This window comes from Chrysemys picta, chromosome 1, assembly GCF_011386835.1.
Source record: "Chrysemys picta bellii isolate R12L10 chromosome 1, ASM1138683v2, whole genome shotgun sequence".
Classification (NCBI taxonomy): domain Eukaryota; kingdom Metazoa; phylum Chordata; order Testudines; family Emydidae; genus Chrysemys; species Chrysemys picta.
Window position 1 is genome coordinate 334,332,803 of NC_088791.1, and position 18,115 is coordinate 334,350,917.

General features: G+C 40.2%; 1 protein-coding gene and 1 long non-coding RNA gene across 24 annotated transcripts in view; one reads left to right on the forward strand and one right to left on the reverse strand.

The window, feature by feature from the left end:
* DLG2 (discs large MAGUK scaffold protein 2) overlaps positions 1 to 18,115 on the forward strand; it is a 1,449,438-nt gene that overhangs the window by 1,359,613 nt on the left and 71,710 nt on the right. For all 23 annotated transcript variants that reach the window (XM_005287552.5, XM_005287553.5, XM_005287554.5 and 20 more), the window contains one exon: positions 16,066 to 16,242. In XM_005287552.5, the coding sequence (XP_005287609.1) occupies positions 16,066 to 16,242 (177 nt within the window). The remainder of the gene's footprint in view (positions 1 to 16,065; positions 16,243 to 18,115) is intronic.
* Positions 16,237 to 18,115, reverse strand: part of LOC122174252 (uncharacterized) — a 33,998-nt gene continuing 32,119 nt past the window's right edge. Inside the window, exon 4 of the long non-coding RNA XR_010601161.1 lies at positions 16,237 to 16,531. This is a non-coding gene — a long non-coding RNA (uncharacterized LOC122174252). The remainder of the gene's footprint in view (positions 16,532 to 18,115) is intronic.

The window sequence follows — 18,115 nt, forward strand, 5'->3', positions numbered from 1 at the left end:
GGAATGAGTCATTTATTGGAAGAATTTCAGACACACAATCTTATAATGAATTTATATTAATGAGAATTTGTTATATGTTTGGAGATGAATTTTGTGCAAGTAAAATTTTTACTTTCTGTTTATCCGAACCTCCATTATCCAGCTCTCCACATTAACTGAACAACCCACATACACATATGAATATGGGAAATTGATGTCACCTCCGTGGCAACATTACTGTAATCATTGTGTCTTTTCAGCCTGGTAAAATGACCGTGACTACTAAGCGAAAACATGTACTGTCATTGGATGCTAAAATAGAGATTATTAATCAAATAAAAAAGGAGAGTCACTGGCAAAAATAGCCCAAAATTATAACATTGGAAAAAGCACAGTATCGGACATCAAACACAAGGCTGAGCAAATTCTTAAATACAGCACGAATAACTGTACAACTTGGAAGACCATGAAGCAACTGAAGGACACTGGTCTAGATGAAGCCCTTTATTGGTGGTTTATACAGGCGGGAGACGAAGGCATTCCTATGGGTGGTCCTTTACTATGTGAGAAGGCTAAGGGTACATCTACACTTACCGGAGGGTCCGGTGGCAGGCAATCGATGTTCTGGGATCGATTTATCACGTCTGGTTAAGACGCGATAAATCGATCCCGGATCAATCCTGGAAGTGCTCGCCGTTGACGCCGGTACTCCAGCTCGGCGAGAGGAGTATGCGGCATCGACGGGGGAGCCTCCCTGCCACGTCTGGACCCGCGGTAAGTTCGGACTAAGGTACTTCGAATTCAGCTACGTTATTAACGTAGCTGAATTTGCGTACCTTAGTCCGAAGTGGGGGCTTAGTGGGGACCAGGCCTCAGAGCTTTAATCAAACTTTAGGAGGGGGGGATGCATGTTTCTCTGCTACTCAGAGATGGCTCAGTCAGTTTAAAAAATGTCATGATATTTAAGAACTAACAGTCACCAGGGAAAAGCAGTCTGCTGATTCGGGAGTTATTTCAAAAAAAATTGCAAGATACCTTAGCCGAGCACAACATGGCACTGGAACAAGTTTACAACTGTGACAAGGCTGGTTTGTATTGGAAGATGTTGCCATCAAAAACACTTGCTGCCACAACGGAGAGATCTGTGCCTGACTACAAATAGAGCTAAGAACATTTGACAATCCTGACCTTCGCTAATGCTGGTGGCACACACAAGCTCCCATTAACTGTCATTGGTAAAGCAGTGAGTCTGCGTGCACTTAAAAATGCAAACACGAATGCTTTGCCCGTCATCTATCATTGATTTAGTTGGTGTTGGTCCTGCTTTGAGCAGGGGGTTGGACTAGATGACCTCCTGAGATATCTTCCAACCCTAATCTTCTATGATCTACCAGCCCCAGGGAAAAGCATGGATGGACAGTGCTGTTTTTTGTGATTGGTTTTTTAAAACTTTTGTGCCAAATGTACGGGCTCATCTGAACGAAAACAACATCCCACCAAAAGCTATCTTACTGCTGGACAATGCACCCGTTCACCCTGATGACAGAGGGCTTACCTCCCAAGATGACCCAATCTTCTCTTTTTTTCTCCCTCCAAACATTACATCCCTTGTACCAAGGTGTGTTGGAGAGTCTAAAACAGCACTATAAAAGACTTTTGCTTAATCGACTACTGATGTCTGATGAAGTGGCTGAGAATGAAGGCAACATGTTGCAGCACTGGGGGAAAAAATCAATCTCACAGATGCTATATATGGGGTTGCAGGTGCATGGGAAGACATCCCCAAGTCAACCTTACAAATATTACGGAAAAATCTGTGGCCTGAAGTTACTGCTGTCACTCAGGCCAGTGAACTTGCAGCTGCAATAGCAGCACTGGCAGCTGAAGAAGAGACCAGTGCATTTATTGACCTCCTCCACAGACTTCCTGGCTGCACAGAAGCTGACGAAGATGATGTTGCAGATTGGTTTGAAAATTATGCTAATGACCCTGGCCATCAGTTACTTGCTGATGCTGAAATCATGCATATTGTATTACATGCTGACAGCGATGATGAAGCTGCAGAATTGACAGAAAAATTATCTTACTCGGATGGTGCAACAGCAGGAAACCTCTTCCTTTAGTACTTGGAGCAACAGCATGATACTGACCCCACTGAACTCTTGTTGATGAAGCGACTCCGTGATCGTACAATGAAGAGAAATTCTCATCTAAAATAATGCAAACTGTCAGATTTTCCCCAGCCATTGTTAAAAAAAGTGCTGCTCTACATACCACTGTGCTATCTACACTCTAGGAATTATTCTGTGGCTTGTATTATACAGGAGATCAGACTAGAAGATCACAATGGTCCCTTCAGCTACATGGAATCTATGAATACATCAATATTGTGGGTCAAGAATATGAAAACATGCGATACTTGTAAGTAGGCTTGGAAGGATTAAATTTTATTAGTAAATGTCAGTTTTATCATACACACGCAAACCAACAAAAAATATGTCCACTGATGATCATCAAAATGTACAGATAGGCAAAGTAAGAAAAATTCTGCTTGAGCACATAGAGTTTGTTTTAAGGATATTTTCTTTGTGTATTTTGGCATGTGATGTTGACAATTTTTGTGTTTTAAGAATTATAAAACTTTAACTTTTTGAACCTCAACATCTTCTGTCATGAAATAATTGTCTGACTCGCCCATTGTCTGACCTCCCCCATAATTTCCCACAAGAGTGGAAATTAAAATGATAAAAATCTATAAAAAAAAATTAAATCCCATGATTTTGTGCAACTGTGAAAATTTAAATAGATAAAAAAGGAAAAATAAATGCTTTAACATAAACAATGATAATAGGGATGTCGATTAATCGCCATTATCTCACATGATTAACTCAAAAAAAATTAATCGCAGTTTTAATCGCACTGTTAAACAATAGAATACCAATTGAAATTTATTAAGTATTTTGGATGTTTTTCTACATTTTCATATATATTGTATTCTGTGTTGCAATTGAAATCAAGTGTACATTATTTCTGATAACAAATATTTGCACTGTAAAAATGATAAACAAAAGAATTTGTATTTTTCAATTCACCTCATACAAGTACCATAGTGCAATCTCTTCATTGTGAAAGTACAACTTACAAATGTAGATTTTTTTTTGTTACATAACTGCACTCAAACATTAAAAAAATAATGTGTTAATTAAATCTGTGACTGAACTCCTTGGAGGGAGAATTGTATGTCCCCTGCTCTGTTTTACCCGCATTCTGACATATATTTCATGCTATAGTAGTCTTGGATGATGACCCAGTACATGTTCATATTAAGAACACTTTCACTGCAGATTTGACAAAATGTACCAATGTGAGATTTCTAAAGATAGATACAGCACTCGACCCAAGGTTTAAAAATCTGAAGTGCCTTCCAAAATTTGAGAGGGACGAGGTGTGGAGCATGCTTTCAGAAGTCTTAAAAGAGCAACACTCCGATGCGGAAACTACAGAACCGAGCTACCAAAAAAGAAAATCAACCTTCTGCTGGTGGCATCTGACTCAGATGATGAAAATGAACATGCATCGATCCGCAGTGCTTTGGATTGTTATCGAGCAGAACCCGTCATCAGCATGGATGCATGTCCCCTGGAATGGTCGTTGAAACATGAAGGGACATATGAATCTTTAGCACATCTGGCACATAAATATCTTGGGATGCCAGCTGCAACAGTGCCATGTTCTCACTTTCAGGTGACATTGTGAACAAGAAGCAGGCAGCGTTATCTCCTGCAAATGTAAACAAACTTGTTTGTCTCAGCAATTGGCTGAACAAGAAGTAGGACTGAGTAGACATGCAGACTCTAAAATTTTACATTAGTTTATTTTTAATACAGTTTTTTTTTACATAATTCTACATTTGTAAGTTCAACTTCCATGATAAACAGATTGCACTACAGTACTTGTATTAGATCAATTGAAAAATACTATTTCTTTTGTTTTTTTACAGTGCAAATACTTGTAATCAAAAATAAAATATAAAGTGAGCACTGTATACTTTGTATTCTGTATTGTAATTGAAATCAATATATTTGAAAATGTAGAAAACATCAAAAAATATTTAAATGGTTTTCTATTATTGTTTAACAGTGTGATTAATTTTTTAATCATGCGATTAATCGCGATTAATTTTTTAAATCGCTTGACAGCCCTAATTGATAATATCCATCAAAATTATAAAAAATAAAAATAAAAATTGAAATCCCAAGAATATCTGTAGGGGTTTCATCTTACCAGGTTCTGAGCAGCTTAAAGGCATTCTCTCCTTCCTAAAGCTTCTTAGAGTAAAATTTTCAAATGCACCTAAGTGACTTAGACGCTTTTAAAAATCAGAGGACTGTGCAGGAGAATCAAGGTGCTGCAATGTTGCAGACATGTTGGTCAGATATTTCTCTTTTATCTCTGTCCAGACAGTTTTGTTTATGGGAGTGGGGTGGAAATCTTTAGTTTAGTCTACTGAAATTTAGACCCTTTTTTATCATTCTTGTAATAAATCTGGTTATCTGTTACTACATTCATAAGATTATTCTTGAAAGAATAGAAAAGTTCCTTAGATGTTTGAAAGACTGTTGCTAGACAACGTCAGGGGGAAAAGTCTGTGGGAAAATAAATATCACATCAACTGCTGTGCCTTTGACTACAGAAGTCCCTGTGACAAAGAGAAAATATACCTTGCAATGGGAAAAGAGAATCTGCACTGGGGCTCGTGCTTAGTAATTGCTTCTGTGTGGCCCTGAAAGTTAATACTTGGAAAAAAACACTAGATTTGCTTTGAAGTGAGTACCTGCTAGAATAAAGTAGGCAAAACTGAAATAATGAGAAGGCGTCACGTGCATTCAGCATGCTCAGCATAGTTTGGCAAAAACGGATGGAGAAATTATTATGGAAAATAACTCTTCTGTGGAACAGGGAAGACGTCTGTTAAAATCCACTCCCAATAGTTTGATGCAGGTAGCTGAGAAATCATGAAGCACCATTGCCTATGAACCAAATCCTGAAGACCTCCCTAAGATTTTACTCAGTCAGCCGGAGCTCTTTGACAGAGTAAGGATTTGGCACATTGATTTCAATGGGAGTTTATTCTTAGGGATCCCATCTGCATTTGGCCCTTTAAGGATAGGTGGCCTTGCAACGATACAAGTTCTATTGAAGTCTAAAATGTTCCTTTTGCAGTGCAAAGGCAGAGCAGCTCTGGCTCACAAACCTGAACACAAAACACAAAGGGCTGTACTGTAGTGTTTATTTAGGATGGAATTGTAAACAGAGGGGGCTGGTTTGCTGCTGCATTGCTTCGGAGTGATGCTAATGTAACCCCTCAGAAATCAGTGGGCTTTAGAATAATGCAGCAGTGGATCTGGCTCAGAACCCCATGAACTGCATTGAAAGCAGTGCAGAGGCTTTGTTCAAGACACAGAGCAAGACACAATTAGATGAAATTTACTGTTTGTGCTAAACATCCTGTGGGCTGAGAGTGAGCACTGAGTATGCAAGCTTGATTGGGCTTTGTGACTGGTACACCTGCCTTGAGCTTAAGGAGAGTGCTGAAAATCAGGTGTATCGATCTTCAGCCTGAACTAAAGCCAACAAAATACTCAGATGCTACCTCAGGCATCCCTCAGCCATCACAAACGGGTTTCTTAAGATTTTATTCTATAACAGTGCTGCCAAATCTTGTGCTATTTGGTGTTTTTATTAAAGTCCCAGCACCTGGAGTCAACTGTTTATATGAGAATCTCAGCTCTTGTTTTGAAAAAAAGCAAGTTGCTAGCAAATAGATAAAAGCTTGAAAACATTATTGCATTATTGAATCCTAAAGGCTCAAAAACCCAGAAGGTAAATCAAAGGAACCACATTTTTCATTTTGTTTTTAAATCGCATGATTTCGAGGGGCTGGATTCGTAATTTGTAATGCTTTGAATTGGCAATGCTAGTGTGTGTAATTAAAATACCTTCTGTTCAATGCTGTTTTAAAACATTTTTAAAAAATTCAAGTGCTGGCCAAGCATTACTATCAAAACACACTTAGGAGCAGCAATACATATTTTTACTATTACTTGATTAAACCAAGCTACATATGGAATATGGTAAACTCCTTTTCATTCTTTTTATATAGAAAGTAAAAAACCAGCAGAGCCCGGAGTAGGTGCTATCAGAAGCAAAGGCCACCTGGCAGCTTCCATTCTAAAACAGCTAGGGGGGAAAGGGAAATTATAAAATATATACCACACCCCTTAGAAACAAAATACAACAATAGTCTACAACATCATGAAGTAGGTACATAAGTTATTTTTCACACAACGCACAGTCAACCTGTAGAACTCATTGCTAGGGGATGTTGTGAAGGCCAAAAGTATAACTATGTTAAAAAAATAATTAGATAAATTCATGGAGGATAGGTCCAGCAATGGCTATTAGCCAAGAGGGTCAGGGACACAACCCCATGCTCTGGGTGTCCCTAAACCTCTCACTGCTAGAAGCTGGGACTGGATGACAGGGGATGGATCACTCAATAATTGCTTTGCTTGGTTCATTCCCTCCGAAGCATCTGGCACTGGCCACTGTTGGAAGACAGGGGTCTGGGTTAGAAGGACCATTGGTCTGACCCAGTATGGCTGTTCTTATGTTCTTATTCCCGAGGATTTTTTTCTAAAAAAATAAATATATCTTTTGTGCGTTATTTTTGAGCAGGTGGTTGCCCTAAATATCTTCTGAATTGAGATCTCTCATTCGCTCTGAGACGTAAGCATCATATACTATAGGTAAACATCCTTTAAAACTAAACGGAAGAAAGGCTACCCACAGAACCCATAGCAGTTCTATTCGGTTACAGTCCAAAGCAGGTCATCCAGACCCATTGACAACACAATTAGCAGCCAGATGTGTGATAGCTCATTTTTTGAAGAGGACAGATCCCCCAACATTAGTGGCCTGGAGAAAATAATTGTAGGAAATTCTTCCAATGGAAATATCAGATCAGGTCACATTTATAATGTCTGGTTATCATTTTTGGAATTTAAACAAAATAAATACACAGATAATGAGAAGTGGTTGATAAAACACAAATGGGTCTTTTAAAGGTAACAAATACAGGTTGGTTTCTTAATATTTGTAAAGAAAGTTCATGTATCTTAATAGCGATCAAATAAAAAGTAAAAAGTAACTTGCAGACACATTGCGAATTGCTCCAAAATATAGAGAGCAGAAAAACAGTTCAGCTCCTGTTGCAATTTTTTCAACTCATGTTGCAATTTCAGTTTAAATTACGCTACATATTTAAAGTATCCTTGATTTGAGATCCAGTCACTCATCAGTTCCATTCTGGAAATGGATAATCTCAAGTTGTTCTGTGCCAATAAGCTTCTCTGTCAACCTCAAATCAAACACACTGTTAAAACTGCAGAGTTTCACCTCATTTTCATGTCAAAACCAGGGTGAACTGCAAATTTCACATTATTTTGCTGCAAAACCACCTACCGACTCAGTTAACTTGGAAAGAGGCCCAGTTTCATTTAAATGAAACCTTGGAACAAACCTGGTTTAAGTTTTCAGTTTGTTATAAAACTCAAAACCCACTGAATTTTGACTGGTTTGGGGTTTCATTGTTTCATTTTCACACAACTCTAGGGGAAACATATCCCTTAAGGATACCTATTCAGATGGTTGCACCATTCGTTATGTTAGAATCTGATAGGAAACACAATCCATCCCATGTACAGAAAGTCTGTCAAGTAAGATAAAACTTGTGTGAGGCCTAGAAACTTAGTTGCTGAGTTTGGGGCTAGCTGAAAAACAGGATGGAAGCTCTCTCACTGAGCTACTGGAAAGGCTTGCTTTAAGAACCCTTATGAAACAAATTAATCTTGTAAGGAAAAGCCTCAGAATAGTCAAAATCTACTGCAGAAACACCCTGGACTTTGTAAAAATGCCAAATCTGAACATAAACTGCAGCCTTCTCACCCAAAGTACATACTGCCTCCCATGTGAAGAGCCAAGCCTCATCCTCTGTGCCTGAAAACTTCTAGGAAAAATACTTGCCAAACCAGAGGATTTGAAAGCTGTTATGACATGGATGCCAAATTTGACAAACTGTGTTTCTGAGTTGTCAACCTTGAGTGGGAAGAGCGCAAAGACTCAAGCCCTACACTCTGATACCAACTTCAAGCTCCTGGAAACCAAGAATGAGACCCTCATTCCCACCACAGCCCCTTTACACCCCATAAAAGGGCTGGTGTAGCATAAAAGGGCCCTTAAAAGTTCTGCATCCAGCCAGGGGAGAATTCCTCCAGGGCAGGCACAGTGGAAGATGAGTAGAAACCTGCTTCCTAAGGATTCCCTTGTAAACACTGCTGTAGGGGTCATGCCTAGGGTGGGTCTGGGTGCAGGGAGAGAGCACATAGCTGAGGAGATTCTGAGCAGCACAGGGAGGCTGCCGAATGTCTACACCCCAGTCAGGGTGTGGTTGCAGCATGTGTAGCTATACCCGAGCTAGCATTAATCTAGCTAGCGCAGGTATCGATAGCAGAGTGAAGCTGCCCGGGATCTGGGTAATTACTCAAGCGACTATCCTGTGCTGAAGTCCTTGCTGCCACCACTTCACTGCTGTCAATAGCCAAGCTAGCTAGATTAAAGCTGGCGTGGGTACGTCTACATGTGCTGCAATCACACACCCTGGTTGCAGTGTAGACATGCCCTTGGGCAGGCCTCCAGGACTGTCTGTGTTGCACCGGGGAATGCTTTAGCTCCCAGAACAGCCCAGGGCAATTGTCTTAGCCCTTGCTCTCCCTGGACTGAGAGTTCTGTACTAGGCCTCTTAGAGACACAGCCCAGAACCTCAACCCAAATTTTCAAGCCTCACCCATTGACTGCAGCCTGTGTGCTCCATAAAAAAAAAAAATAGGGAACCACTTAAGAGCAAACAACATAATCATCATTCTCCCTGCTGCTGACACCAGAAGTTTCATGACCATTCCAGTCACTTGAGACTCTTACGGCCATTTTTCAGACGTGTCCATTAACAGCCATGCCTCCATTTCTGAGTGCCCCAGTTGAGACTTCTATTTCCAACCCCCTCTGAGCCGTCCTAGATAACCGAACCCTGCCCCCCCAAAAAACTATCCCACTCTTTGAGACTGTAAAGAGAGAAGGGCCAGAGGTTCCATGATGTCTGCTAACAATTTTGCTGTTGCTATTGATATTATCTGGAAGCTGCTCAGACATTATGGTGATGGGCAGCAGTATAAAATCTTAAGGTACACAGCGACACCTTTGCCTGATTTTCAGACATACTGAGGAACCACAGCTCCTACTGAAATAAAAATGGAAGCACAGAACATTAGTGAACACTTCTGAAAATGTCGTGTTAAAGCTTTGCCATCTAGAAGATTCCATTGTATGGAGCAAACCTACGGAGTGCCCATTACAGACTCAAATAAACTTACCTCCATCACAAGTGCTCAAACAATTATTTTCAGAATGGCTGATGGTCAGGATCATGACAGCATATTGCAAAATGAAAGGAATATTCCCCAAGGACAGACGCAAGACACATCTTTCATGATGTAAGCCCCAGAAAGAAAGTGATTCCTTTTTGTTAGATAAGCCTTTCTGGAAACTGGAACCGATGCTGCTATCTTCAAGCCTCTTTTTCATTGAAGTCAGTAGCAAAACTCTGCCAAAATCCCAATAAGAGCCAAATGATACAGAATATATTTTCTGGGATGGACTGCCTGTGGAAAAATTGCTGAACAAGCTAAACAAAAATACTGCAGCAAACAAGAGAGACTCAGATGTAAAAATGTAATAGGACCCAGCTTTGGACTTTAGACATTTTTGTAAGAGAGGTTTAATTCATATGCTGTATTAAAACCTTTGCATTGTAACTTTAAACACTTAGTGCCAAAGATGTAAAAATGCAAATTATTGTGAAGTTCATAACTTATGTTGTCGAGTATGGACGGTGACAGCCCAGGTTTTGGTGACATAGTTTATTTAGTCTCTGTTGTTGTGATATTACGTATTGTCGGAGAAAAACAGAGTTCTCACTCTCTTTTTTGGGTGCAGCAAATCAGATACTTTATTATCTCTAGCAATTGCGTGGAGGGAGAGAGTGCACTAGGACACAGGGTTTCCCCCTCCTAGGCAGGTCTCTCAAAAGATAAACAATTAAAGCAAGCATTTATACCTTTTGTTACATACAGTAATGAGCAACAGCTGCATTTTGTTTATACATGGGTCATCCTGATATCTTATTTTTCATCAGTCTTTTATGTTAATTTTCACTCTCTGTTGCTTCCAGTCTAGCCAGCTCTAGTTTTCTAGCTGCTTCACCGGTAGTCATTTTCCTGCTTTCTTCTGCTGGGCCACACCCCTCTGCAGTTCACTGAAACTGGGATGCACTCAGCTCAGGGGATTCTTAGTTAACAGAGACTTTCACAGTGCCCAGTGTTCAGCCTTTCTGGGCAATTTGCACCCTGTGCAATTTTAGCTCCTTTTGATCTTCCTTCTTACTTATTTTCCTTCCTTTTCTGTCCCTACTTCCCTTTCCCAAAATAAGCAAACAGAAAATAACAAACCAGTAACCACTTTGTCTGTTCTCCAGCCACCACACTTAAAACTTACTTAAAATCACTACCAGTATCTCAAAGCAATCAGCTGTGCACAGATCTTGCCGACTACGCCACTGTGACGGGTTGGATCACAGAAACCCCCTTGAGAGCTGCCACCTGATGTGCAAAGACTACCCCTGCTTCTGTTTTCCCTGCCAGCTCAGGACATCAGCACCCTGTCTTGCTGAGCCAGACGCTCCCGCCTGCTCCAACACAGACCCAGGGTCTGAATCACTTGTCCCAAAGCTGCAAGTTTACCCGAAAACAGCTCACAGAAGTGTGCTTGTCTTTAGCACTCAGATGCCCAACTCCCAATGGGGTCTAAACCCAAATAAATCCATTTTACCCTGCATAACTCATAAATTGTTCGCCCTCTATAGCACTGATAGAGAGATATGCACAGTTGTTTGCTCCCCCAGGTACTAATACATACTCTGAGTTAATTACTAAATAAACAGTGATTTTATTAAATACAGAAAATAGGATTCAAGTGGTTCCAAGTGGTAACAGGACAGAACAAAGTAAGTCACCAAGCAAAATAAAATAAAATGCGCAAATCTATGTCTAATCAAACTAAATACAGATAAGATCCTCACCAGTTCCAGAATGCTTCCTTTTACAGGCTAATCTCCTTTTAGCCTGGGTCCAGCAATCACTCACACCCCCTGTAGTTACTGTCCTTTGTTCCAGTTTCCTTCAAGTATCTTGGGGGGATGGAGAGGCTCCTTCTTTAGCAAGCTGAAGACAAAATGGAGGGGTCTCCCACAGGTTTAAATAGACTTTCTCTTGTGGGTGGAGACCCCCCTCCTCCCTCCTATGCAAAGTCCAGCTCCAAGATGGAGTTTTGGAGTCACCTGGACAAGTCACATGTCCCTGCATGACTCAGTCTTTATAGGTCGAAGCCATTGTCCACATGGTATCTTGTATGTCTCCAGGAAGACTTCTTATGTGGATTGGAGCATTCCAAGATGCATTGTTCCCCAAGTGCTTCCTGATCAGGTACTTAACCTTGCAAATTCCTTCCTAAAGAAACTGATCAAATGCCTCACAAAGCTTACTTAGAAACCAAGCAAGTATACAGCCCATATTCTTAACCTCAAGTAGAAAATGATATATGTGTACAGATAGGATGAATAGATATAGTAGACCATAACCTTTACGGAGATATATTACATGGCACAGGCAGCACAAAACATATTCCAATTATGTCATACATACATTTATAAGCACCCCCCCCCATAAAGCCTTATGGGGTACACTGTCACATGTACATCAAGGCTATATCTACACTGCACACCTTACAATGGCGCATCTGTGCCACTGCAGCCGCACCATTGTAAGGTGTGCTGTGTAGCTGCGCTTTATAAAACCACCTCCAACGAGGGGCAGTAGCTTTGTCACCTGGAGCGCAGCTCCCACCAACGAAGTGCTGTCCACACTGGTGCTTTTTGTCGTTAAAATTTTTGTCACTCAGAGGGGTGTTTTTTTCATACCCCGGAACGACAAAAGTTTTAATGATGAAAGTGCCAGTGTAGACTTAGCCTGAGATCCAGTTACCATCAGCCTTCCCTCAGAATCTGCCTCACAGCACAGCCGGGGGCACATGCCTCCACCTGCCCATCTAGGTTTCATTACTGTGTTCCTTTGTCTGAAGAAGCTTGCAAAATGGTGATCATTGTATAGTAGACTATCTGGAGAATGCTGCAGCATGCTCTCTACTGGGAGCCTCACTGCTTGCAGTATGCCAGGTGTAACCCTGTGACTGCTCTGAGTGAAACTGAGTCACTTGGACTTTCCTTAACACAGAGAAAGGCCATCCCCAGTGAAAAAAACGTAGCTTATTATCATGCCCTTCCCTCCTTTGCTGAACTAAAGTAATCCTTCGGCTTTTTAGGAAGCCAAAAATACACGTTTTGTGCCACTCTGGTGACACTCAGCTAATGCTGCTGTTTTTGTTTTGTTTTGTTTTATATACGCTCTCAGCTTTAGTCAGATTCTGAGTACTCTTGAGTTGGTGCCATTCATCAGGTAGAGATTTATAAATGAGCAGTTTGAGTCTTTCAACTCACTAGCTCTAGACAGGGCTTGCAATTGTATAGGGGCATATTAAAATTAAAGGAAAAGGTGGAGAAGATTGCAGTTGTTTGTTACAACAAAACTTTTCTAAAGTTACAGTGCCATCTATGAACTATGTTGTGATCCTAGAATAATGCTGGCTGTAAATGTGAAGGAGACCAAAAGTAGTTGGACTTGGTTCCCTTTTATTAGCTGGATACTAAAAATGGCAAAGTTCTGTGGCCACAGTGATGTTTTACATTCTCAGTTCACAAGTACATCACAAGGTTCTACTGACGTCACACGTGACAAGAGGGCTCCCTAAAAATCCTGCTGCAAGAGCCTTCTCCTCTGCAGCTCCTGTCATTTGGAAGGGTCGTCCTGCATCTTGCAATATTTTCTTTGTTTGCTTTTCTTTGCAAATCATATCTTAAAACATCTCTTCCCCTCAGCTTTTAACTCTATCCCTCTTTTTCTGTTTTTTTTTTTAAGATTCTGTATCACTTTGGGATTTCATACATTTGTATGAAAGATGCTATGCCAAATACAGTACCGGTATATTATTTTTGTTTATTAATTGAATTGATGCATGATGTATTGAGTACTCAAAAGTGTTGGGCATTGTTTAGACATAAACTAGGGAAGTCTCTGCTGCAAAGAGCTTACCATCTAAGTGCAGGTAATATACTTTGTTTGGAGCAGGAACTGTGTTTTTGTTCTGTGTTTGTGCAGCGCCTGGGCCATGACGTGGGCTCTTCACATTATACAAATAAATAAATAATAACAAACATCAGGAACTACATTTTAGGCCTCAATCTCACAAATCCTTAAACATGTGCGTAACTTTATAAACATGAATAGTCCTACTGACGTCACCGTTAGTTCCATCTGTTCACATGAGTTAATTGCACATATTTAGTAGTTTGATGAATCAAGACCACTATTTGTTTTTTAGCTACTCCAGACTATCAGTTCATGCAAACAGTGTTTTCTGCTAGATGGTTGAAAGTCTTCAGTGTAGTCAGAGCCTTGATCAGAACTACAATATGACTCTTCCCCTGGCATGTGTAGGGAAAAGGGATTCAAATCAGCGCTTGCATTATTTTCCTTCGGGAATCAACATTTGCAGTGCACAGTAGCCAAGAACTGTTTCAGTCAATAAAATGTGCCCTTGATAATTCTCTTGTTTCAGATCTCTAATCTCACTTTAATTAGTGTTGTACACAACAGCGCCAATCAATGTAAGTCAGCAGCAAACATTACCATCTGCATTCATCATTAGCATCAACCAGCATGGTAATCTGCAGTTTTAGACTAATGCATGAGCTCATGGGACTCTAGTGTCTGTTCAGAAACAAAGACCTCTTTTCCTTCCACCGTTTAGCTTTTGAAACCTATCATTCCTTCTGCCTCAGAACTTTCAAAAGATGAAGCATTTCCATGACTTCCATTGTAATTTGTTTCACTTCTGGAGTAAGAGTTTCTTGCTCATTCTCTGCTTTGCAAAAAATGAAGTCATGTGTTTGGAGATAATTAATTGTGGATGGATTCAGAATCTACTGTATGTAACCAATACTCGGCATTGTTGCCAGCTCTGTGGACAGGTCTATAAGGCTGTTACTGCCTTTCATATCAAGGTACATTATTATTTAATGGACTTGCTCAGAAAATGCTTTTGTTTAATACATGTGAGCCCTCATGGCATTTAGTAAAAGTCAGAGCTTCTCTTCCTGATAATTCATCTTTTAAAGCCAATTATAAACAAGTTATTGGTTTAAAACTGGTCAGTGAGGGCACTGCCACGTCTCCAGATGTGATGTTCCATTAATTTCTCAAGGAAAGCAAGACTTCACTCATTTCTTAGCTATCAGAATATGCTGTTTGGATTGATGTAGCCCTTGACTGTAGGTTTATACTGCAGAGCAGCAGATGACCCACTACTGGCAAGGTCCCTTTAAAGACCATATATTTAATTAATTTGTTACATTCCAATTGCTGACTAAGATTTTAAGGGGTTTCTGTATCTTCGCTGGGCATTTGCTTCTGCAGTAAAAGGATGTAAGTGTTATCCATGCTCAAAGCACATTGAAAAAGGAAGACGCAAGTGAAATCAGCCCCACAGATCGCATAAAGTTCAGTGAAATAATGCCAGATCTTTTATTGTCTTTACCCATCTAAGATGGGTGACTGGAGCGGCTGCACTGCATTAAAAGAACCCTCTCCAGTAGTCACTTTTCTAAAGATGCACGATGCACATCTGTAGTCTCCCTAAGAGAAGATACTGTTTTAATGTATTTTTCCTCCTTACATAATTTCATCCAGAATGAGTGCTTGCAGCTATGAAAGCACTGTGGTTGTAGAGATACAACCTAAAGCAACACAGTAACAACTGTGACAACTCATTTTAAAAACATTCTTTTCATTAAAGGAAGTAGCCCAGAGTGTTTTAAATCTACCCATAATGCTTCTATAACCATTTTATGCAATTACACTACAATGGGCAACAATTAATTGTATTAAATCCTTCATATGGAAATGTTTACTAATAAAGATGTTCAAACCTTTTCCCCTAACAATAGGGGATACAAATTAGTACATACCCCTTGGGACCACGCTAAACTAGGAATTCTGCATTTAGGAGTTATAATCAGATTTTTTTTCCACAGGAGAAGAAATGTTAATTCCAGTTTATTGGGTTCTTAAAACTGTATTTTACTAGGAGAAACCTTTCCTATTTGTTTTCCACTGGAAAAAAACTAAGGGCAAGGCCCTCCAACTGGATTCATAGAGACAGACCTCTGCACTTCCATGGAGCCCCGTGGTGGTCAATGAGGCTGCATGCAAATACAAACACCCTACCTGCACAAATCCAGTTGCAGGATCTGGCACAAGGGTACATAATCTGGCTTTACTTGTAACTAAAGGCAAAACTCTCATTGACTTCAATGGAACTAGAATTTGACTGTAAAAAAATTAGCATTCTCTTCTTTCTAGTTAGTTGTCATACTGTCCTCGTTACGTCTTTCACGTGTGCTCAGATACAATGGTATGTTTTGTAGGAAGATAAGAAGGGGACACCGTTACAATCATAAATTGTCACAGACATGAGTCTAAACGTTACGAGCGAGAGATTTCTGTAAAACAAATGCATGGTACTGCGTATATTTTATCCACTAAGCTCTGAAACTCTCCAATTAATGCATAAACATTATGAAATAAAATAGGAAATAAGGTAGTTTAAATTACGAAGAGGTAATTCTTATGATCCCTATTGAAAGGAATAGGAGGGGCTTAAACTACAAGAAGTTGTTCAGTAGTAAATGCTGTCAAGACTGGTATAATTGCCTGTTTTCATACCCTTATTTTCCTTCCCCAGAGCTATGTTTGACTATGACAAAAGCAAGGACAGTGGCCTCCCAAGTCAAGGACTCAGTTTCAAATTCGGAGACATCCTCCATGTTATCAACGCCTCTGATGATGAGTGGTGGCAGGCGAGGAGGGTCACTCAGGAAGGAGACAGCGAGGAGATGGGAGTTATACCCAGCAAAAGGAGGTATGTGTAATTGCTGCTTTACTACTTCACTTGGCACAAATGTACAAAAGTTTGAGTTTTATTCCAAAACCAATGTGCACCAATCTAAAAAAATATAGGAGAAGGGTGCAAAGAAGAGTCATAAAAATTATTCAAGGGCTGGGAAAAGAGTCTTAAAGAATTCAATCTGTTCAGCTTATCAAAAAGAAGATCAAGAGGTGACTTGATTATGTTGTATACATACCTTTTGGGGAGAACATACCAGGTAGTAAAAATCTCTAGCAGAGAAAGGCATAACCAGGACCAGGGGCTGGAAGTTAAAGCCAGACAAATAGAAATTAGCTAAATCTCTAAAATAAATCTCAATATATCTTTGTTTAGCTGTGCTGGACTCATGGGGAAATGTACCATCTGATGTTACTGATATTTGTTACTGTCTATGCTGTCTGATGGGTTGCCTTAGTGAAGTAGTTGTTGCTTTCATCAAATATCAAAACTGCCACTGAAATTGATATTAGTTGGTACCTTTGTTGATAATTTCAGTAGAGAGGTCAAAAACTGAAGTGGCATGAAGGAGAATGGATTCTGTCCAACCAAACCAAATTTCTCCTTTGGAATATTACTTCTAGGCCAGTTATAAACCTTCTATCTACAGTAATTTCAATTCTAGAGTTAATAAAAATGGTTGCACAAATTTGTTATAAAGAGATAAATTGGATTGCGGATCGCTGGCTGATCACAGGATACTAACCCTGCTCATTGGTTTTGCCATGTTAAATAATGGAGACTTCAAAATGCCCTCAGATATCACATTGCCATGGGCCTTGGTAGGTATCTAGATACTGAAAAAATATAGTAAACACTTTCCTAATGTTAATCTTCCATGTAAACTGTTGCTATGATTGCCATAGGGGGTTTTATGGGATTATGAATGCATGAGTGCTGGTCCGTGCAATCATGAATGGAAGCAGGTGGAATTCATAAGACAGTCTCTCTCTTAAGATGTGGTCCATAGTAAGAGTAAGGAAGTGGGGAAACAACTGATTAAATGGTGAAGTTAGACATGTGTCTTGTTGGTTCCACATGTGTAGGTGTGAATGTGTGTGTGATCTTTTTCTGTAGGTGGGAGAGGATGCGTGGGCCTAAGGTTTATTGACCTACTTTCAGAAGAGTGTTTTCAGGAGGGACAAATATGTGGAGACATGTTGGACCCACTCAGGGTCTGGGCTGCCAGGTACATGGGGCAGCATGAAGGAAGATATGGAGACAGAAGTGGGAGAAAGATGTGGTTTGTTCTACAACTTAGGCAGAGTGGAGAGGGATGCAAAATGAGATGAGAGCAGAGAGGTAAGCAGGAAATAGGTTGCATAGAGTCTTGAAACATGGAGCTTGAATTTGTAACACTGCCGGTACAGTTACAGTGGTCTCATGGGGGGTGGGAGAGCTCAGTGGTTTGAGCATTGGCCTGCTAAACCCAGGGTTGTGAGTTCAATCCTTGAGGGGGCCACTTAGGGATCTAGGGCAAAATCGGTACTTGGTCCTGCTACTGAAGGCAGGGGGCTGGACTCAATGACCTTTCAAGGTCCCTTCCAGTTCTAGGAGATAGGATATCTCTATTCATTTATTTATTTTTTATTTACCCCTCATGCCACTGCATCAGCAGTGAATTGGAGAAGCCGGGAGGGGGGAGGGGGAATGGAGTCTGCCTGTTCCAATGGTTCCAAATTGAGATCACATTTTTCTCTCCAATAATTGTTTCTCCCAACAAATTCTAGGAGTATAAATAAATGGAACAAAAAGCTGGATAATGTCATCTGAATGCTATTCAGCTTATTCTGGCAAGGCCTTTCTTCATGATGGTGGGGCTAGGCCCTTTTCCCATAACAGTGAAGTT